The sequence below is a fragment of the Elgaria multicarinata genome, chromosome 9 (assembly GCF_023053635.1).
Source record: "Elgaria multicarinata webbii isolate HBS135686 ecotype San Diego chromosome 9, rElgMul1.1.pri, whole genome shotgun sequence".
In the NCBI taxonomy this organism is placed as follows: Eukaryota; Metazoa; Chordata; class Lepidosauria; order Squamata; family Anguidae; genus Elgaria; species Elgaria multicarinata.
The window spans coordinates 43,971,354-43,993,422 of NC_086179.1; the positions used below are offsets into that span (position 1 = coordinate 43,971,354).

Here is a 22,069-nt window from a genome sequence, read left to right on the forward strand (position 1 = left end):
GATGCTTTTAAACATTCATGTTGTGGGAATAAATGGTAAGAATTGTAGAGTGCAGAAATTGCTATAGGACTAATGCTACCAACCTGAATGCTAGCCAACTATATTTTTGAATATGAATAATTGTACAATGATTGTGATATTTATCTTTAACAGGTTTTTTTTTTACAGAGTTGAAGGAAGAAGGCAATGAAGTAAATGAAAATGGCATTTTAAAAACTGTCCCTCATAATATACAAAACACATTAAGGACATACAGCCTCTGCAATTTACTTTATTGAATACAATCTGAAATCAGACAGCTACAGCCTTGAACAATCTTTAGAACAGGCAAACTTGCTTGCATTTCAAGGAAATAAGAATAAAAAAATTTCTACATTGTAGAAGGTATTCATAATTGCTGCTATCCATGTCCAGGCATGGAACCCCTCAACTGCAAGAGTGCAGCCTAGGTATTTATATAGTTTCATTCCAGGGAGGCCTATTATAGGCAGTAAATGGGTCTATAATAAAAAGGGAGGCTTTTGACATGCTAACTAAAGATCTTGGTATGCTCTCCCAATGTAGCCACTGGGTCCTTGTAAAAGATAGGAAAGTGTTTGCTTCTTGTTTTGAAACAAGGTTCCTTTTAACCAGATTACCATATGTAAAACAGTACCCAAAGGAGCTCAATACAAAGTGGTACAAACTTATTGGTTCTGATTCAATGTGATAGCTAATTTACAATGTGATCTGAACATAACTGCTTAGAAGTTTACTCTATGGACTGTCCAAATAAGACTTGGCAGCAACCCAAAGCACATTTATTTTTGAGTAAAAACTGAAAGGTTTGACCTGTAGGTTTCATAAGGCATTCACATGCAGGGAAGACTGCTAGGTCAACATTTTAAAAGGAAATGACACTCTGGTGTTCTAATGTTGTGAAATTAAAAAGAAAAGAAAAAACATCCCGTATGTTTTATGGAGATGTGATGTTCAGTCATTAAAAAAAAATGAGCACGTTATAAACCTAATGAATAAATTGCAAGAATACATCATAAAGAGCATCAAACATATCTTAAAATCAGGCAGTTAAACCATTCCCTGCAGTACTATCAAACTGTTCTATGCTAGTTTTTATACCAGCTGGAGATGTATTGCCCAAAATCTGTTCCCCTAAGGGCCTTTACAAAAAGTTCATAGAGCCATAAATGCACAGTTGTTAGCCATTTGTGTATGGGATCCAGATGTCTACTATCACCTTAGCCCTTTCAATGAGAACATACTTCATTTCCCCAGTACTGGAAGCCACAATATTATATGAGTCTTCCCCAAGGTACCATATTGATTGCTATTGTGACTTACATCCTCAATGCAGTCGCCACAAACTCATAGACGTATTTCATACAGTGCCTATAACATCACTGTCCTACCCCAATCATACAAAAGTGATTTTGAAGGACAGTCGTATCATAACCAGAACATTTGAATCAGGCTTCTGCAATAAGAGTTTCCACTGGTTCCCAGCATTTTTTAAATACAGGTCTGCCCCATTTACATATAAAGTGGGGAAATTTATTTTAAGAGCAAATGGGGTGCACAGTTGTGGAAGAGTAATGCACATTCCCCCTGCCTGTCTCAGTGCACCTAGCATCACAAGCACTTTTCTCAAAGTGAAGTTTAGATACTGGACGTTCAGGAGAAACATCCGGGAGATTACTTTGCACCCAAATGTTGACTGTGGAACATTAAATCTAAGTGGTCCCCCCAAAAATTATTAACTTAATTGATACTATTTTCACAGTGACTTACATGGTATATCTGTGCAGCTGAATGCTCAGGACTTTGATTTCATACAATTGCATTCAGGATTTTTTTCTTTTAAAATGATGTCTTTATACCTGATATTGATATTCTTTCAAGAATTCCTTCAGTCTTGTTGGTAAAGGAAGTTCCTGGATCTCTTTTGTGTATCTGTTTATAACTACTCTACAGCGGTGCTGTAGAGATGGAGCTGAGTGATACAGGGGCTTATTCAAATAAAGATGGACAGTTCCATTGGAAGGCATTTCGGAGACGCTTCTTCTATCTTTGCACATAAGAACATAGTATTCAATCAGGTGGACCACACTGTCAAACTGCCGGAGCCTCGATCGAACACATATAACAGAATCCAGTCGGAATTTACCATCTTGAAATTCTATGCGCAAGTTGGTAGGTCCTGCTGATGTTTTGACTGAAATAGTAAGCAGGTATTCTGAGTGAGAGCTGTCTCTGACCAAGAAAGTCCCTTCAGATGTATCTTGTAATCTCTCTTTGGCTTCTGAAACACTCATGTTACCCCAGTACCATCCTGATAAAAGGGGAAACAAAATTATTCAAGTATTTTAACATTAAATATAAAATTCCTTTAGAGGCAAAGACCATAATATTGCCAAATTGGCTGCACTGGAGAATTTTGGTGTGAACCATTGTGACACATTAATAGAAAACTGGAAATGATCTAGGAAAACCCACAGTTCACACCGTTGTTGAACCAAGCACTTACTAGGTGGCCTTGAACATCTCTCACTGTTAGGTTTCCCTCTGGAAAGTAGGAATAAGAGTGATCCACCTCAAGGACAAAAACAATTGTCATTTGCAAATTGAGGCTGCAGTTCTATATGCAATTACTTAAGAGTAAGTCCCATTAAACTCTGTGCAGCTCATTTCTGAGTCAACATGCATAGAATTGTGCTGCACAAGTGCTATAAATAAGGTAGCAGTACTTAAGCATGCCTCATTTTGCAGGGAGTCTTATTTTACTAACAGCACCTGCTAAAGTAACTTTACTTACAAAGTATTCCAACAATGTTCTGACAACTTTTGTAAACTGCCCAGAGAGCTTCGGCTATGGGGCGGTACATAAATTTGAATAATAATAATAATAATAATAATAATAATAAATGCAATTATATGTGAAAGCACAGGAGCAAAGCACAATTTTATTTAATCTTTACAGATGCAGAGATACTTAAAACCAACATGTTCATGTTATCTGAGGCAAAATAAAATCACAATAAAAGGGGAGGTAAAAGTACTTTTCAGGCAATAACTTCCAAATATTCTCACATCTGCAACACTTTCATCTTTTGCAGTCTTTAACATTTTACCTTTTCATACTAATAGGCTTTTTGCCTTTGTGGTATAACTGAGGTTTTTTTAAAAAATAAATAAATAAATAAATTCAGTACAATTACCATGACAAAGTAACAAAATTCTAGTAAAATCTCTTTTTTTAAGCCTTACGTGGAAGAAGCTACAAGACTTAATTTGATTCCTTTTAAAGGGAGAGATTTTGCTCAATTGCTACACTGAACAAATTAAACTGTTTCAACTAAAAGCAGTTTTATTTCTCATAGAAAATACTCAGCAACTCTGGATTTATTACGAAGCATGCCCTATATTTTCGAGCCCTTTAATTTAGAGCAGTTGTTACCCTTGAAAACAACAATCCCGAGAACTATACAAGTCATATAATCCACACGTAATTATGCCTCTCAATGTGAAACCTGGAAAGTCACGACATGACGAAGTTGTGGAATACTCCTATACATGTTTATAAACTTTAGTCACACAAAGTTGCGTTTTTCGTTGTCTTCTCATTCACAAAGCCTCAAACTACTGTACGGGCGGCGGGGGGAGGGAGGGTTGGCTAGCTGAGGTCGAAAATCTTAAGCGAAACCTGAAGAAGCGCGGAATGAGCCACTACACCGCTTCAGCAACAAGAAAAAAAAGGGGGATCTGCAAATCATCCTGATGTAAAACAACGCTCAGGAAAGCAGCAAACTGCACTTGGGAGTGGGGCGGGGGTGGGAGCGATGAGGTTTGCGGGATATTTGGATTCAAACAATCACCCTTCCTCGATTTTGTGAAGTAGTTTTTTTTTTTTTAAAGCGCAGACAATTATTTTTTTTTTACACCCATCAGCCCCAAGGGTGGCTGATTAACCACACGGCACTGGAAGAACCAGTCCTGTTCCAGGGGCCACCACAAGAGCGAAGCCAGCGCCTCCTGTCGTTTGAAGGAAGGGGCGCCGGCGGAGAGAGCCCTTTCCCTCCTCCTCCCAGGGCTACCCCATCACCCGATTCCCCACTGTCCCCACCGCTGGCTTACCTGCGCGTCTCAATTCCCGCATGGCTAAGTCCAGGCGCTCCCCTTCGGAAGACTCCACCGCTGCTCCTGCAGCCTCCCACTGGGGCCCGGCCCTGTCTGTGCCATCCGAGGATTCGGCCGAGCGCAGAGTCATTTGGGGGCAGAGACGGGGGAATCACCGCGGGAGGGGAAGAGCATGGAGCGCGTTGCCCTTAACCGAGGAGGCCCTGGCGGCTGTCCCAGCCCATCCGGATCCCGCCCGCAGCAACCTGCAACTCGAGAGGAGAGCCAGCCGCCGGTTAGAAAGCGCCCTTGAATGCCGCTGTCCGGAGGCGTTTTATTATTACTATTATTATGTACAGAGCATCCCCTCGAAGGAGCTGTCTTTGTTGCCCCGGGGAAGGATTTCCGTCTCTCTCCCCCCCCACCTCCCCACTCCTTTGTCCTGATATCCTCGCTGCATGCGACGGGGAACGGGGATCGCCCACCACACAGCAGCCAGGAGAGAAGAGGAAAGACCCCCCCCCCCCGGTCTATTAGCACCTGGGCCGGGCCCGGGAGGTCGACATCCCGCTCATTGGCTGGCTTCAAGGCGCGGCGCGTTCTCCTCGCTTTCCAAGCAGGCTGGCTGCTGTCGAGGAAACACGCGGTGGGCGGCCCCGGGGGCGAGCAGGGAGCCGCGCGCGCTCAGCCCAACTCTTACCTTCGCCCCTGCCAGGCGAGCCCGGATTGACGGGAGGTACTTGGCTCTCCTTCGGGCGTGCCCCCACTCTTGATTTTAAGGTTGTTGTTTTTTTTAAAAAAATGGGGTTGGCAGGCGGGCGCCCGTTCTCCCTCCAGCCCACTACGGTGCCCAACCCGGCTTTTGCTGCGAGGCAAAGGGAGAGAAACTACAAAAGGAAGCCAGCGCCGCGTCCGCGGGAGGGAGAGCAATCGCCCTGCTTGCGCGCAGCAGGGAAGGCGAGCCCAGGTTTATTATTCTCTGCAAGGGCTGTTACTACCAGGGGCAGGAAACATTCATGTGACGCGGTGACGCCGAGCAAACAACAACAGCAGTGAACACAGTCCTGGCTGGCAGGAGGGGTTTTCTCGTCGGCGCGCGCGGCGCCGACCCAACGGCTCGGGCTGAGGAGCAGCAATGGCCAGGCAGGCAGGCAGGACGACGAGGGCGGAATGCACGCAGGGTGGGAAGCTTCTCCTCCTCGCACTATTTATTTATTTGCTCCGGAGCCTCTGCGGGAATTGAGGTCGGCAGCTGCTGCTCGCCACTTGCAAGGAAGCGCTGGGGGGGGGGGGGGAGGCTAGCAACTCCCTCGAAGGGTAAAAATGCAGAGGCCGCTTTCCAAGAACTTTCCAGGAACCGCGTCACGTGACAGCCGGGCTCTCGCGCCTCCGCTTTAAATGGGGCTCGTCTTGCAGCCGCTCCTCTCTCTCGCTTCACAATAGGGGCGGAGGGAAAGTCGTGCGGTTGCAAAAAATAAACGGCTGTCGGCTTGCATAGTTGCTTCTCCCGCCTGCCTGCCTCTTTCCCTTTTGAAAACGGTGAAGGCAACCTCTGGGAAGCAGACCAGACCGGCCCCGGGCCACGCCAGGACAACCGGTGCTTGTAGCTAGCGACTTTGCGTACTGTTTGCGTGCTTGTGGTATCTGTTGGAGGACTGCTGCGAGGGGCAGGTGCGCCGGGGGCTGTGCGTTGTGTGGAACGATTACGTCCTGGAAAAAGGGTTGAGCATCACTGCGTTTCCTGTAAGGTTGTGCATTGAAAACAAATCCTTCTGGTATGTGTAGTTCTCGAATCTCTGTCAGAGACAAGAAACTGTTATGTTAAGTGCTGTATATGATTAACATTATGTCGTTAATAAGAGTTCTTACCATAAAACTACTTCTGGACATGGGTCAAAGTTGGCCAATGAATTTAACCCTCCAACACACACACACACACACACACACACACACGTAAACTAATTATTGCCATTTATCAAGAGCATTAGTCATTGTAAATAAAATATATTAACCAACATAGACACATTTCATGTTAAAAACACAAACAAAAACATTCTGCAGCATCAGGGAAACAACATAAAAGGAAATGGGTTGGAGTGAAATATGGCATATTTGTATTCATTTCCGTAGGGTAAACTTGATGGTCTATTCTATGAAAGCTTATGCCAGAATACATTTGCTAGACGTTAAGGTGCCACAAGGCTCTTTGTTCTCTGTATTAATGTGTGACACACTACAGGTCAACTCTATCCATGTTTACTTGGGATTAAGTCCTACTGAGAACAGCAGTAGTTACTTCCAAATAACCTTTCAGGTACAGCACCCAATGTTTGGAAACAAAGGGTTCAAGCTTCCAGGTGATGTTTTTATAGTACCAAACTGACACATTCATTTTCAGGGGGGTCCAGATGATGCAGTCTTAAATTTGTAGCCCTCTCATGTTTCCTCACCGCCACTTCTGTCTCCCCCCCCCCCCCCAAAAAAATATTAAGAAGGAAAAAACTTTGGCCAGAACTACACCAAGTAGGATATAGCACTATGAAAGTGGTATATGGTATGTGTCATGGCCCCCAACAATTGTCAGTGCACTTCAGTACCTCTATAAAGCAGTAGAGTGGCTCCTGCCTCTTGCATACCACTTTCATAGTGCTATATCCTGCTTGGTGTAGATCTGGCCGTACTTCCACAATGCGTTTTTGTTTGTTAGCTCTAGGAACTCTATATTAGAAGCATCTATAGTGTCCCATATGTCCCTTACCACTGTCTGTGATCTGACGCAGATAATCTGCTAAAAGTTCCATATTCTACCAGGTTGGTGGCTGCTGTGGAGAGGGCTTTCTCAAGGGCCGATCCCAAACTGTTGGAATGAGTTACCAGTTAAGGTTCACCGGACTTGGGGCAGTAGTCCTTTTTAAAAGATTTCAAATACTTGTTAGACAAGCCTTTTGTAGTTAACACACCTCTCTGTTTTTACTGGGTGCTGTATTTATTTTTGGTTTTCCTGCCTATTGTCTACTTCAGATAATGATTTTTTTTTTTTAAAAAAAAAAGTTTTATTTTTGTTCTGTGTCTTGAAAGGGCACACTATACATTTCCTAAATAAATAAGCAAATCAGTAGTTGTTACAATACTTCCAAAGGGTGGCAAGCCCATATAAAAATGCAGAGAAAGTTTTAAGCAGAATGTTGTTGTCCCAGAAATTTAATTATAGAACAAACTGTATCATAGTATTGACAGGATCTTTTTGCAACCAGGCTATATTAAGCAAGTCATGGGATTATATAGGTTTTTAATTGACATAATTCTGACAGCAGAATTACTTTACCTTCCTGCCTCTGTAAAGGATTAAAATATTACTGGAATGCAGAGAACAAAGAGCTTACTCTAGGGTAATAGCAGCTGGCAAATCTGGTTCTTGATGCTTCTGGATTTAGCAGGATTTGGAGGGGTGGTGGTTTGCAGTGGGGAGGATTGTAGGGAGTTCTGTTTGTGTGAGTTGGATCCAGATATGCATAGGATTGCACTGCCTGTAAACTCTTTTGTGGCATGACTGTATTTCTATGCATATTTACCCGGGAGTAAGCTCCATTGAACTCCATGGTGCTTAATACTGAATGCATCAGTTCAGCTTGTAAAAGACACTAAGCTTTAACAATGGATCTTATTCAACTGATGTTCAGATACTCACTCCTGCCTTTTTGTCCTTGAAAAAGAGGTTATGCAAATCTGATGCATAATTAAACACAAACATTCTCAGACTAACTCAGAAGTCTTTGCAATATTTGCATCCTGGTGCTTGAGACTCTTTCTGCAGATTATGGCAGGGATTAGAGGATGACTGTTTACATGTTTTCTCACTTAAGCAAAAATGTTTTTCTTAACCAGAGGGACAGCAGAAAACGGCAAAAACATAGCAACTTTATTAAGATTGTTTTTCTTTTGTTCCTGAAAAGTATGCTGAATGAATTGGCAGCATGTGCACATGAAGTTGCCTTATATTGAGGGTCAAACGAGAAGTGATGATAAATGCTTCTTTGCATTTAACACACACACATATTTAAGCAAGTAGCATTGTCTGGGGACACCGATAGTAGTTAGGATCGGAGCAGGAAAGGAGGGAGAGTTTAACCCTATCTTTGCCTCCTGTAGTTCTGATGAAAATTGTTCCTCTGAAGTTGCTATTTGCATTGGGAGGAAATTTCCTATTAACTCCAAAATGAGGTATTCCTCCCAATGCAAATAGCACTGTCAGATGAGTGACTTTCATCAAGACTGAAGCAGAGGAGGAAAGGGTTTAAGTAAGTGGTTTTCACTATTTTTCAAGCAGGAACCATTTTGGCTCCAGGCATTGCCACTGGGGCCACTTGAGAGCCTTTCCCAGGCTATGAGGAGCAAATGTCCCATTTGCTCAAAAGTAGGCCGGATGGTAATTGTCCGTGTTAATATATGTGTAAGCAGAGAAAGAAATGAATCAAATGGTTGAAATCAGAATTTTGGGAGGAAGGACAGTTCTCTCACCGCACCCCAGTCAAGAGGCACTGCTGTGCACCAAACTTGGCTGGAGGCTTTTCCAGGCCGCTCCTCCCCTTCTTCAACAGTCAGTCACCAAGTCGCAAGCGATCAAATTCCGACAGGCCCTCTTGGCCTTTTGACTGCGATGGATCTTTTTCTTGTCTCTTGAGAGAGTTCTCTGTGCTACAAAATCTCTGAGTGCAGCTCTATTTTGCGTTCTCTCGCTCCTCCAGCATCTGTACAGTGCACTACTCCAACTAACCTGTCACATTGCTCTTTGCTTCTTGGGCTCCACCACCAACACAGCAAATTGGCTGATTGCTCCTGCATTCTTTATTTCCCGCCCATCCCATTACAGTTGATCAGCCCCCAAACCTCATCTGGCAGCCCAGATCATAGCAGCTGGCCTGCTGCTAAAGGAAACAATAAGGCAAAGTTAGAAAACTTCTGCTACTGCAAAAAGAGTGAGTGTGTGAGTGAATGAGAGAAGGAAAAAGGTGACTGGAAGCTGCCGGTAGCTCTTTGGCCCTGCAACAAAGAACAGTGATTTCAGTGATGATGCAGGAACTCAACCCAGGACCTTCTAGATGTAATGCATGTGCTCTAACACTATCGTTTTCTTTCATTTTACTAAAATGGAGGAGGCTTTGGCACAGTGTTTAACTGGCTTCTCTTGGAGGCATCAAACAGTAGCACGAGGATAGCACCATTTTACATATCCTGTGGTATGGGTAAAAGAACTATAAACAGTCATTGTTGAAGGTTTCTCAGAGTGTGGGTTGTGACCCCTCTGAGATTGCTGAAACGGAAATTTGGGCTTTCAGGCTGAAAATGAAGTGGGCAGAGGAAGGATTTAGGAGTCAGCAGAGAAAACGTGAGGAAGCAGTGAGGTGGTACAGAAGTTGAGAGATACATAAGAGCCAGGTAGTGTATTCGTGACAGGCTGTATGTGTAGGAAGTGAATGGGCATATGTGTGTGTAGCCTAGGATATTTTTGAGGGCATGATCTAATAAATTTAAAAGGGAAATATTTTTTCTTTTTTTTAAGAAATGTTGGTGTAGAGTTTGCGCATACAGAAGACCAGCCTGAGTTCATATTCCTGCTGAACTTTTTAGTCATTGTGCCTCAATAGTGGTTCCTCACCTGTAAAATGGGACTCTTTATTCACATTTAACTCTCATGTTTGTTGTGAAGATAAGAAAAAACCCTCGGTGCTAACACTTACATGAAGGGCGTGTATCCCAAACAACAGCTATATTTATTTATATTCTGGAAATAAGTCCAAATACAAACTATCTTGAATCAGTCATTTAAAATCTTCTAATTGCCTAGAAATGTATTTGAAGAGAAAAAAGTAATGTCATGCTTAGCTTGTATATTTGCTGTAACAAATATTGCTCTAAGGTTTTTGTGTATATTTGACAGCTAGATGGAAACTTTTTGTTTTTAAAGAAATGGAGAATTCTTAGAATTCAGGCAGAAAATGAGCAATTCTGAGAATTCAGGATGTGTGTTGCAGGCCCCTCCCTCTCTCATTTGAGCCAACCCAGCCCTTGAGACTCGGATCCCTACAGGGTTTATATAATGTGGTACCCTTGGAGATCTGAGGTCTAGCCCTCTTTGCCAGTATAAACTGGATGGTCAAGGGGAGGGGGTTAGAAGCATCCCTGTCTGCATTCTGTGTGCTTCTTTAATTGCTCTTGGAAGAAAAGCTGTCACAGGATCTAGTAGACTGGATTTTTCTCCCTTTTCTCGTAAATTCAAAGTTGGCATAGGTAGGCCTCGTTTTACGTACGTGTGTGTGTGTGCGCTTAGCCCTTGCAGGGAATGATATCTTTTCTAATGAGATGGGAATATTAGGATTATTTAACAAGCTCGGTGCTATGCTGATTTTCAGTCTCCTTTATTTTACATTGGCTTTTCATAGCTTAGAATTTATCTTAACTATTGGTATTTGTTGTGAACACCCACAGCAAACGGCACATGGTTTGTTGTGAGTAACTTGCTTTGTTTTCTTAGAAGAAAGTTACAACAACATTGTAGATGAAAATAGTTTAATTGCAATTCTCTGATGCAGACCTACAAACTTGCTGACAGTTAGGACTGTCATTAAAAAAGAAAGATATATTAACCAGATTTGGTTTATAACCTGAGTTGAATGTGGAACCCACTAGATTTCCTCTGTGTCAGCCAGAGGTAAATTGCATGTAGGTTGAAAAAAATCCTAGCACCTCTCTATGGATTCTTCATTTAAAGATATTAGTGTTTTCTGGACAATCTAAAATCAGGTAGAATTCCAACACATTTGCTGTAGGTATTTCTGGTATAAAATTGACCTGGTTTCACCCTTTTTTCAGTTTAATAGGCTTTCACCATAGATGCTAGGCTTAGGCCTACTTAGAACAACACCACTTTGTGTGCATTGAAATTCATGGCTAATAGCAGCTTGCAGTTTATAACAGAAGGGTGCATGACCCCTGTCTCTTTTCTCTGCAAATTCAGAGTGTCCTGACATTGAACATTCCCATGTTAGAGGAGGTCTTAGCTCAAGCAAAATGCTTCATTTGGGAGCCTGCCCCCTGCTGCATGTCCAACGGGGGGCTCAAGGCAGTCACCTTAAGCAGTGGATGCAGTAGGAGTCCGGAGGACGGGAGCACCAGGGGGTTGGGAGGACAGAGCTGTGCCCCTAAGTCAGCCTGCAGCCCACAGGTGTGATCATAGAATCATAGAATCATAGAATAGCAGAGTTGGAAGGGGCCTACAAGGCCATCGAGTCCAACCCCCTGCTCAATGCAGGAATCCACCCTAAAGCATCCCTGACAGATGGTTGTCCAGCTGCCTCTTGAATGCCTCTAGTGTGGGAGAGCCCACAACCTCCCTAGGTAGCTGATTCCACTGTCGCACTGCTCTAACAGTCAGGAAGTTTTTCCTGATGTCCAGCCGGAATCTGGCTTCCTTTAACTTGAGCCCGTTATTCCGTGTCCTGCACTCTGGGAGAATCGAGAAGAGATCCTGGCCCTCCTCTGTGTGACAACCTTTTAAGTATTTGAAGAGTGCTATCATGTCTCCCCTCAATCTTCTCTTCTCCAGGCTAAACATGCCCAGTTGTTTCAGTCTCTCTTCATAGGGCTTTTTTGCACCACCACTAAGTAGGTCCTTTCCTCTCTAGCCACCTGCTGGTAGGGGCACCTGAAGAAGGAAATCTTTTGAACATTTCAGGTAGTCCTTCAGGTATCTTGATCCCAAATTCTGGACAGCATTAAAGTTCAAAACCAGCATTTTTAATTGAACCCAGAATGTAACCGGGAGCTTGGAAATGCACAAGCACCATTTAGTCATAATGCCTAAACTCAGGCCACAGCTAGACCTAAGGTTTATCCTGGTGTCATCCAGGGTTCGCCCCTGCCTGAGCACTGGATCCCCTGTGTGTCACCTAGATGAACAGGTTTGACCCCTGGACAATCCAGTGATAAACCTTAGGTCTAGCTATGGCCTCAGTTAACGGTGATGGGAGTTTCTGGACTGTCTTCAAAGGCAGCCCCCTGTATAATGCATTGCAGTGGGCTAATTTGGAGCTTACTAGGCCATGGGTCACTGAGGCCAGGCTATTTCTGTCCAGGTAGAGTTGGGGTTGGCAATATGTAGTTGCCTTCCATATTACAGAGGCAAATTGTGCCTCCAGTAACAAAGATGGATCAAATGAACACTCCCAGACTACACACGTTCCTTCAGGGAGAAAGCAACCCCATCCAGCACAGGGTTAAGACAACATAGCTTGGGCAGACAAATCACCCTTCAAAACAATCTCTATCTTATGTGGATTGAGCTTCAGTTTATCCCATCTATTACTAGACCCAGCCAAAAATGTTGTTAACCTGGTAATGTATTTCTTTGATATACACCAAGCATTACTTAATAAAGTATGGTACATTCCTTACATTTACCTAGTTGCTTATTATAGTATAGAACTGATCTAGGCACTTATAGTCTGGCCTCTGGGTTGGGAAACGGGAATATCAAGTTTAAACTCCTTGCAAATTTCAGCCAACTGTTTTAGATATGCTTCAGAGAACAAAATTGTAAGGGAAACCTGTTGAATACAATACAGATAATAACAGAAATGGCTGCTTGCCTCATTTGTTTTTAAATTGCTTTTTTTCCAAGGCCCTGAGTCACACATTTTGAATACAACTATAAACTAAGGAAGATAGATAGAAACTAGTATTTTGGCAAGTATTTAAAATTTATATACACTATAAAAATGCCACCGATGACTATCATTTTACATGGTGAAAGGTGGAGCTTAATCCTATAGTATGTGTATTTCCTTAGGAGAGCCACTGAATTGAATTTTATGTATTGCAGCTTTTTAGTCCTATTCCCATGGAGATTCAGGCAATCCTAAAAGCAATTGAAATCTATAAGAACATAAGCAGCTGCCTTGTACCAGGGCATGCCTTTATTTATTTTTTATTCTACTTTTTATTATTTTATTTATTGCATTTCTGTACCTCCTGATAGCCAAGGCTCTCTGGGTGGTTGACAAAAATTAAAACCACAACTACAACTTAACAACAATATAAAATATAAAAGCTTAAAACTACAATGTAAAAGTACAACCAGAATAAAACCCAGCAGAAATGCAGATTTAAAATACAGTAACGTATTTAAAACAGCAGAGCTAAAAGACTAGAATACTAAAATTGCTGGGAAAATGAAAAAGGTCCTCACGTGGTGCTGGAAAGAGCACAATGTAGGCACCAGGCAAGCCTCTCTAAGGAGCTCATTCAGCAACTGGGGTGCTGCAGCAGAAAAGGCTCTCTTTCTGGTAGCCACCCACCTCACTTCCTTCGACAGGGGCTCTCAAAGATAAACTTAGGATCCAGACAGACCTTTAGTCTATCTAGTTTAGCATTGTCTACATCACCCTTCCTCAGCCTGGTGCCTTCCTGATGTGTCAGACCACAACTCCCATCCTTACCAGCCACCATGGCCAATGGGAAGTGCGGTTTACACTGGGCCCATTCAGACAATATGCTAAGCCATGGTTAGTCTGCTAATTCTCTTGCAGCAAATGAAATGTGTTTATATAGCCACCATAGTTCACACGACACGCTAAGCCATAATGTTTAGCACAAAATGCTTAATCAACATGGCTTAATGTGTCATCTGAACAGGGTCACTGACTGGCAACAGCCATCCATTTTTCCAGACTGGAGTCTTTCCCAGCCCTACCTGGAGATATGAGGAACTGAACCCGGACCTTCTGCATGTAACAAACTTGTACTGTCTACCACTAATTGCAGAGGACTGAGATTGTGATTTCTATCATCTTTATAATCATCAAGAAATCTGTTGTATTCAAGAGCTGGTTTTCATCCAACACACTTATAAGATCAGATGACAACCACCCACAAAGCATACTCCCATGTAAGTGTTAACGGCGTTCAGGATTTCCTAAAATCCTGAAATACCTAGGTGAGTAGAATATAAGGAAGTTGCATTTCTGATGGCTGAATGCTCCTTAATACATTCAAACTTGAAATGTAGAATTCAGACACTTTGTTCTTGTGGCTTTATTTTCTTCTATTATTCAAGTGTCATCTTTCTTATTATGTAACAAACTCCCTTTGATTGTTGCTTAGGATATTGGTTGCTTTGTTTTAGACATTCATGAAAGCAACCCTGAATGAAGAGGCAGTTGAGAGCACCAAATGAGATGTTACATAGAAGATGTAACATCTTCTGGGCAGTTTATGTGAATCCGCCCAGAGAGCTTCGGATATGGGGCAGTATAAAAATGCAATAAATAAAATAAATAAGATGTAACAGTTGCTCTGTGGTTTTTTTTAATGAAAAATAGCCGTGGCAGGCTGAAATCAGAAGTAGAGGGGGGGTGCTTTACCCTTTCCTCTCCATCCATTTTCTTGCTCAATCAATCCTCCTGGCTGCTTTTCCAGCTGGGGAGGCAGAGAGACAGGTGTGGCTCAGAGCTTGGAAACAGAAACTGAGGGGCGGTGTGGGTAGAGGGGAAGAAAAGGTTCCGAGCTGTTCGTTTTAAAATCGGACCTCACCCACTCTGCATGACTGGGGCAGTTCTCATTTGGGCTTTACAGACTGAAGAAGTGAGTTTTCATCTGAAAGTCCACTACCTCTAATGTGGTCAAGTTGAGTGACTATACTATTTCAGTACAATGACGGAGTGGAAATATGCACAAAGCATCATGGTCACTAGGAATCCTCATTTACACAATGAATTACGCAAGTTAATGCTAGGACTAGCTGCTTTGCCCTAGCCAGAATGCCTGCAGTCCTGTGGATTCAAACAAAGTGCTTTCGCCAAGCATGCGTAGAGCAAAAGGTCATTTTCCTGAGATTGACAAAATGGTTTTGCCTGTCTCTGCTGGAGCTAATGCACCGACAGAGATGCTGGATACTATTAATGGAGGCTTTTCAGTGTCCTAAACATTACTTAACCATCCAATACCACACCCTTTGAGTGTAGAGTTTGGGTCTCTCTTCAATTAGCATCTGATGTAAGAAAAACCACAAAGTCTATGAAGTGGGCAGAAGTACTTTCTATTGTTATTGCTTAACAAATGTTCCATGCTTTGTACTAATTAGAAACGCTTTCACCATCCCTGGCTTTTCACTCCATGCTTTCCATAAGCAGCTACTCTGAGCTCAGTAAACCAAAAGCACATAGACACCTACCACAGCCTCATCCCAAAGCAACTTTGTCTCCATGTACATTGCTGGTGCCATATAACTATTAACAAGGCCTTAGATCCTAACTAATGTGCTATTGGTAGGGGTGTCCCCTCCATGGAGTTCCACTCATGGGATGTTCCTGTTGGAAACTTTTGCTATTTCCCCCTGCCCCCATGCAGCCCCGAAAATCGGCTCCAATGGGCTGGGAGACCCTTTGAAACAATGTGGGGAGTGGAACAGATGAAAGGGGAAACTGGTGAAAATTTCCTTTCCCATCTTCTTCCATTCGAAGCCTCCAGTGGATCAGCATCCCTTTTGTAGATTGAAGGAGCACTTTTATTTGTGAAAGAGAATCCAAGATCCAACTCGGGAACACCAGCTTCGGTTTGTTTCATGCTTTGAGAATATAGACTAGTAGCTATTTTGTGATGACCGAGCAACATGCGATTGTACTTCAGCTTCTTTTTGTTCTCTTTCTTGGAATTCATTGTGTTTCTGGCTGTCTGATTTGTGTTACCGTCAGACTGACCTCATGGGGTATATTAATTATACACCAATGGCAAATGCCCTTAGACCCCATCCCTAAAGATCTGAGTTTTTTAACTGACCCCAGAATAGTTGTTTTTAAATGGATATTGTCTGTTTTTGTTTGTATTTTATGCTTTTAAATTTTGTATATTTATTTTTAATGTTCAGTTTTTAACTTTTGTAAACCGCCCAGAGAGATTCAGCTATGGGGCGGTATATAAATGTAAATAATAATAATAATAATAATAATAATAATAATAATAATAATAATAGTCAGTTTGCACTAACTTAGGGGGGTGGGGGGAGCCTAAATGCTGTGTAAGTGTCTCATTGGGATTACAGCATGCAACCCTTCCCATCCCTGCATGGATTCAGTCCTCAGAGTAGAGGCTAGATGGAAAGGCCTTATGATAATACTTTTTTCTGCCTCCTGCAAGCACTTGGCTATTACTCACTATTACCTCCCTTTTTCCTGTACAGAGGACAGGCCATCAGAAATTCTGAGAGTTGTAGTTCTTAAGAGATAGGGAAGAACATCTTGAAAGCATGTACACACTACAAATCCTAGAGTTTCCCAGTTCTAGAAGGCAGCCTGGGGCAACAGCTCACAGTTCAGGATAGTATTTATTTCATCCCAAAGCTACTTCTGATTGGCTGAAGCAAATCTTACAAGAACTGAATACCCCATCTAATTCCTCAGAACTAAATTTGCAAACCCACCTTCCAGCATGATTTAGATTGTAAATCTACCATTTAGCTTCTACGTTTCCCTTATAGTAATGGGCTTGCAGTCCAAGGCAGACACCCATGGAACCTAGCCTGGAACTTCCACCCCAGGGATGTTTTTCTAGTGCCAACTTTGTAAAAGTTTTAAAGTGCCACGAATTAAAGATTAAAAAGCTTGTTATATTTTAGGTACAAAATTAAGACAATTTTATTTTCCTGTATTTGTAACTGGACAACATACTTATTTTTGTTACTCATGCATCTGAGTTGTAATGCAATTCATGATCGGCTATGCTTTTGTTTGTCAGTTGGTCTGATGTGCTCTTATTCTTCCATTTTAAAATAACATTAGTTTTGGTTGTTGTTTTTAAAAATAAGAGTTTATGAAAATAAATGATAAAATGCAGCACCTGCTATTCTCAGCTTATGTGCCAAGAGGTAGACGCTGTTTAATTCTTTCCCTCCCTTCCTTTGAGAAAACCAAGAAACAGAGCTATATACTTGTGGTATATTAAAAACAACAGAACTATTCATAATTAAACTGTCCTTCCTCCCAAAATTCTGATTTCAACCATTTGATTCATTTCTTTCTCTGCTTACACATATATTAACACTGACAATTACCATCCGGCCTACTTTTGAGCAAATGGGACATTTTACTGTGCCCCATTTGATCTTTTTAATTAGAATATAGGGGGAAGTAAAGCTGTACAGCAATGCCCTCTGGTGGCTCAGATAAGTCTCCAAAGTGGTCTAACAGTTACCAGTTAGAATGGCAATGCCAAACATTAGTGCCGGTATATACATCTCTACCATTGCTATAAAGTTATGAAATTTGCAAGTGCTTGTGCAGCATTTGCTAAGACTCCAAATCTTAAAACCTGTCTGCTTATATAGCAGAGCTAAGAAAACCTTTTTAAAAACCAAAAACTTCCATACTGCTCCCCCTTACATGATTTAAGATGCTAAACCACAAATCATGAAATAGACTTAAAACCAATGAAGGTGGAATCATTCATCACAAGACAACTTAACACACACAAATGAATGGAAGACCATCTGAGAATACCGTGCATAGTTAAGCTATGGAATTCACTACCACAAGATGTGGTGATTGCTTTAAAAGAGGTTTGCATAAATTCATGGAGAAGAAGAATGGCTACCAGCCCTGATGGCTATGTGCTACCTTCAGTATCAAAGGCAGTAAGCCTATAGATACCAGTTGCTGGGGAACATGAGTGGGAGGATGCTGTTGCACTATGTTCTGCTTTTGCGTCTCTGGTCAACAGCTGTTTGGCCACTGTGGGAACAGGATGCTGGACTTCATGAACCCTTGGTCTGATCCAGCATGGCACTTAGGTTGTTAATACCATCTATGCTACACAGAGCTCTTTTAGGAAAGGCATCATACAATGTCACTAAAAGTTGACTAATAACAAAGTTTTGGTATCCCTGGGTATATTACTTTTTTCAATGACATGTTTGTATTTCTCTGCTCTCTATTCAACTTCAAGGTAAATGCTGTGTAATGTGTGGAGAACGTGTGGCCCTGCTGCCCAGTGAATTCTATATATCATCCCTGGAGCCAGAAAATCTTATTAACCATATAAGCCAGTGGCAAATGTTCCACTCCTGGGTAAGGTCCTTGAGCAGGTGGTTGCGGATCCATTTCAGTCGGGTTTTAGGCCTGGCTTTGGTACTGAAGCAGCCTTGATCGCCCTTTATCATGACCTATGTTGGGAAAAAGACAGGGATTCTCCTTGATCTCAGTGGCTTTCAGTACCATTGATGCATTGACCATAGTATCCTTCTGGGACGACTGAGTTGGGAGTGGGAGGTACTGCATTGCAGTGGTTCTGCTCCTACTTGGCGGGTGGGTTCCAGAAGGTGGTGCTTGGGGGACATTGCTCAGCCCCGTGGATTTGCCAGTATGGGGTTCCACTGGTGTCAGTTTTGTCCCCCATGCTGGTCAACATCTACATGAAATCACTGAGTGTGGTCATCCAGAGTTTTGGAGTGCGTTGCTATCAGTACACTGATGACATGCAGCTCTGTTTCTCCTCATCTTCACCAGTTGAGGCTGTGGATGTGCTGAACCGGGCCTGGCTGTGACAACGGACTGGATGAGGGCTAATAAACTGAAACTCAATCCAGACAAGATTGAGATCGTGTTAGTGGGTGGTTCTTCTGACCAGATGGTGTTCAACCTGTTCTGGATGGGGTTGCACTCCCCCTGAAGGAGCAGGTTCATATCTTGCGGGTTCTCCTAGAACCTTCTCTGTCCCTTGAGGCTCAGGTGCCCACGGTGGCATGGAGTGCGTTCTACCAACTTTGGTTGGTGGCCCAGCTATGCCCCTATCTGGACATGGATAACCTAGCTTCAGTCGTCCATGCCCTGGTAACCTCCAAATTAGATTTCTGCAATGCACTCTACGTGGGGCTGCCTTTGAAGACAGTTCAGAAGCTGCAGCTTGTGCAAAATGCAGCAGCCAGGTTAATAACGGGGACCAGAAGGTTTAAACATATATGACCGACTCTGGCCCGCTTGCATTGGCTGTCTATGTTTCCGAGCTTGAATCAAGATACTGGTTCTACTCACGGTGTTACTACCCTCCTGCAAGGGTGAGAGACCCATTCGGATGGTCCGCCCCAGGAGACTGATGGAATCCAGTGGATTTCTGAATGCTCTTGGGGATTTTCCAGTGGAGAGAGCTGGTGATCCAGCCAAGGCCCTAGCTTCACTGTGGAATGGTGAAATGTGGAGGGCCATCGACTTGATCGCACCTGAGTGCCTTCTCCAGTCCTGTAGAGCCCGCTCTGCTCCTTGGTATACTAAGGAGTTGCGGGTCAATGAAATAGGCTGGACGTCGGCTGGAGCGCAAATGGCGCAAGACTCGAAGCGAAGATGACCGAGCACGCTGTAGAGCGCATAATCGTGCCTATTGCATGGCAGTGTGGGCAGCAAAGAAGGCTTATTTTGCTGCCTCCATTGCGTCCTCGAGTAGCCGTCCAGCGGAGCTCTTCCGGGTGGTCCGGGGGCTGCTAACATCATCCCCAGCAAATGGGGCCCCGGCTCCATCAAGGACCTGCTGTGACCTTTTTGCATCACACTTTGAGGACAAGATCGCTTCTCTCTGCAGCGAGCTTGACATTGTTTTTAGTGCAGCTCCAGTTGAGGTGTCCGATGCCACCATCTGCCCAATTTTGTGGGATCAGTTCCGGTTATTGCGGCCTGATGATGTGGACAAGGTGCTTGCAGCAGTGCGACCGACCACTTGCCCTCTTGATCCCTGTCCCTCCTGGCTTATAAAAGCAAGCCGAGGGGGTCTGACTGGGTGGGTCCAAGGGGTGATAAATGCTTCTCTCCGGGAAGGGGTGGTCCCTGCTGTCCTTAAGGAGGCAGTAGTGCGACCACTCCTGAAGAAGCCCACCCTGGACCCGATGGTATTAGGCAACTACCGCCCAGTTGCTAACACTCCTTTTTTAGGGAAGGTACTTGAGAGGGTTGTGGCGGAGCAACTGCAGGCACTCTTGGAGGATACTGATTATCTAGATCCATTCCAGTCTGGGTTCCGATCTGGTTACGGGACTGAATCAGCCTTGGTCGCCCTGATAGATGACCTTTATCGAGAGAGGGACAGGGGGAATGCAACCCTGTTAATCCTGTTCGATCTCTCGGCGGCTTTTGATACCATCAACCATGGTATCCTCCTGGATCGACTCCATGGGATGGGCATCGGAGGCACTGTTTACAGTGGTTCCGGTCCTACCTACGGGGTCATTTTCAGAGAGTAGCATTGGGTGACCAGTCCTCGGCCTCTTGGCAATTGAGCTATGGAGTGTTGCAGGGCACCATCTTGTCCCCAATGTTATTTAACATCTATATGAAGCCGTTGGGAGCGGTCATTAGGGGATTTGGAGCTAAATGCCATCAATACGCTGATGACACGCAGCTCTATCTCCCTGTGACAACTGAATCAGGTGAGGCTGTGCAGGTCCTGGACCAGTGCCTAGACTCAGTAATGGGCTGGATGAGGGCCAATAAACTGAGACTGAATCCCTACAAGACGGAAGCCCTGTGGGTGAGTGGTTCCCGAGTCCGGGAGACAAGCTCATTGCCTGTTCTGGATGGGGTTGCTCTGCCTCTGAAAGAACAGGTTCGTAGTTTGGGGGGACTCTTAGACCCGTTTCTGTTGTTGGAGGCTCAAGTAGCCGCCATGGCTTGGAGTGCCTTTTACCATCTTCGGTTGGTTCACCAACTACGGCCTCTCCTGGACAGGGATAGCTTGACCACGGTGGTACAGGCATTGGTAACCTCAAGATTGGATTACTGCAACGCGCTCTATGTGGGGCTGCCCTTGAAGCTGCTCCGGAAGCTGGAGCTAGTGCAGAATGCTGCAGCTCGGCTGTTGTCTAGAGCTGCCCCTTTCCAGCATGTAACTCCTCTGCTGAGGGAACTGCACTGGCTGCCTATTCGCTACAGGGCCAGGTTTAAGGTTCTTGTACTTGTGTACAAAGCCCTAAACAACTTGGGACCAGGATACCTGAGAGAGCGCCTTTTCCCTTACCAACCTGCCCGGTCACTGAGGTCATCCAAAGGCCTGCTCCTGGTGGTTCCACATAGATCCATCCCTGCCTCTAGAGGTCAGGCAGGCTCTAACCTTGTACTCCTTTCGGCGCCTCCTGAAAACATCTTTATTCCAAGAAGCCTTTCTTTAACATGCAGCCTTGGATTTCTGTTTTTTGCTCCTTTTTAAATTTTGTTTTAACTGTTTTATTCTGTTTTTATTTTCATTTTACCTTGTACACCGCTCAGAAATTTTTCAATGGGGAGCGGTATATAAACATTCTAAATAAATAAATAAATCAAGCCTTACACAGCTTTGGACCACAATACCTGACGGAACGCCTTTTCCAACATGAACCTACCCATATACTACGTTCAACATCCAAGGTCCTCCTCTGGGTGCCTACTGAGGGAGGCTCGGAAGACAGCAACAAGTGAGAGGGCCTTGTTTGTGGTGCCCCCCCCCCCCATTATGGAATGATCTCCCTGATGAGGCCCACCTAGTGCCAACATGGTTATCCTTTTGGCACCAGGTCAAAACTTTTCTGACAGGCATTTAGCAATATGTGATGAGTTTCACCAATCCTGGATCTGTTTTTAGATTTATAGCTTAAAGTTGTTTTTAGATGTACCGTATGTTTGTGTGGTATTAAATTTTGTATATTGTTTTTAATTGTTTTAATCTTATTTAAACCACCCAGAGAGCTTCGGCTATGGGGCAGTATAGAGTATACACACACACACACAGTGTCCATAGTGCTATGGAGCATTACTTTTGACCCTTTGGAGCTCTGTACACTATTTTTTTAAAAAAAATAAAATAATTCAGCATCTGGCAGAGTGCAGCCTGCAAAGGTTGGGGAGGGGGAAATAGAGACGGAGGGGAAGTAGCCCCGTGACCTCTAGCAGTT

At 43.6% G+C, this 22,069-nt stretch overlaps 3 protein-coding genes across 9 annotated transcripts in view; 1 reads left to right on the forward strand and 2 right to left on the reverse strand.

Annotated features, from left to right (window-relative positions):
* CRADD (CASP2 and RIPK1 domain containing adaptor with death domain) overlaps nt 1-4,213 on the reverse strand; it is a 52,291-nt gene extending 48,078 nt beyond the window's left edge. Inside the window, exon 1 of one of the 3 annotated variants that reach the window (XM_063133791.1) lies at nt 4,132-4,213. Coding sequence is in view for 1 of the 3 variants with exons in the window: in XM_063133789.1 (XP_062989859.1) it covers nt 1,789-1,841 (53 nt within the window). In the remaining 2 variants the exon portion in view is untranslated. The other 2 variants (XM_063133792.1, XM_063133789.1) reach the window with 2 other exon arrangements.
* Nucleotides 132-5,023, reverse strand: SOCS2 (suppressor of cytokine signaling 2). The gene is made up of 3 exons (XM_063133793.1): nt 4,814-5,023; nt 4,132-4,379; nt 132-2,329 (listed from the first exon to the last, which is right to left on the reverse strand). The coding sequence occupies exons 2-3, from the start codon at nt 4,262-4,264 to the stop codon at nt 1,872-1,874; spliced, it is 591 nt and encodes a 196-aa protein (XP_062989863.1). The 5' UTR covers nt 4,265-4,379; nt 4,814-5,023; the 3' UTR covers nt 132-1,871.
* A 162-nt stretch (nt 5,024-5,185) lies between these two features.
* LOC134403528 (uncharacterized) lies at nt 5,186-21,826 on the forward strand. Of its 5 annotated transcripts, none has more exons than XR_010025810.1 (3): nt 10,118-10,401; nt 13,804-14,104; nt 18,106-21,826. XR_010025810.1 is itself a non-coding variant. In XM_063133788.1 (2 exons), the coding sequence occupies exon 2, from the start codon at nt 20,458-20,460 to the stop codon at nt 21,346-21,348; it is 891 nt and encodes a 296-aa protein (XP_062989858.1). In that variant the 5' UTR covers nt 5,186-5,294; nt 18,106-20,457; the 3' UTR covers nt 21,349-21,826. The 5 variants fall into 5 exon arrangements, 2 of the variants coding, with proteins under 2 accessions (XP_062989858.1, XP_062989857.1); XR_010025811.1 differs by having other exon boundaries at nt 13,804-14,056; XM_063133788.1 differs by lacking the exons at nt 10,118-10,401; nt 13,804-14,104 and adding an exon at nt 5,186-5,294.
* The last annotated feature ends 243 nt before the right edge of the window (nt 21,827-22,069 follow it).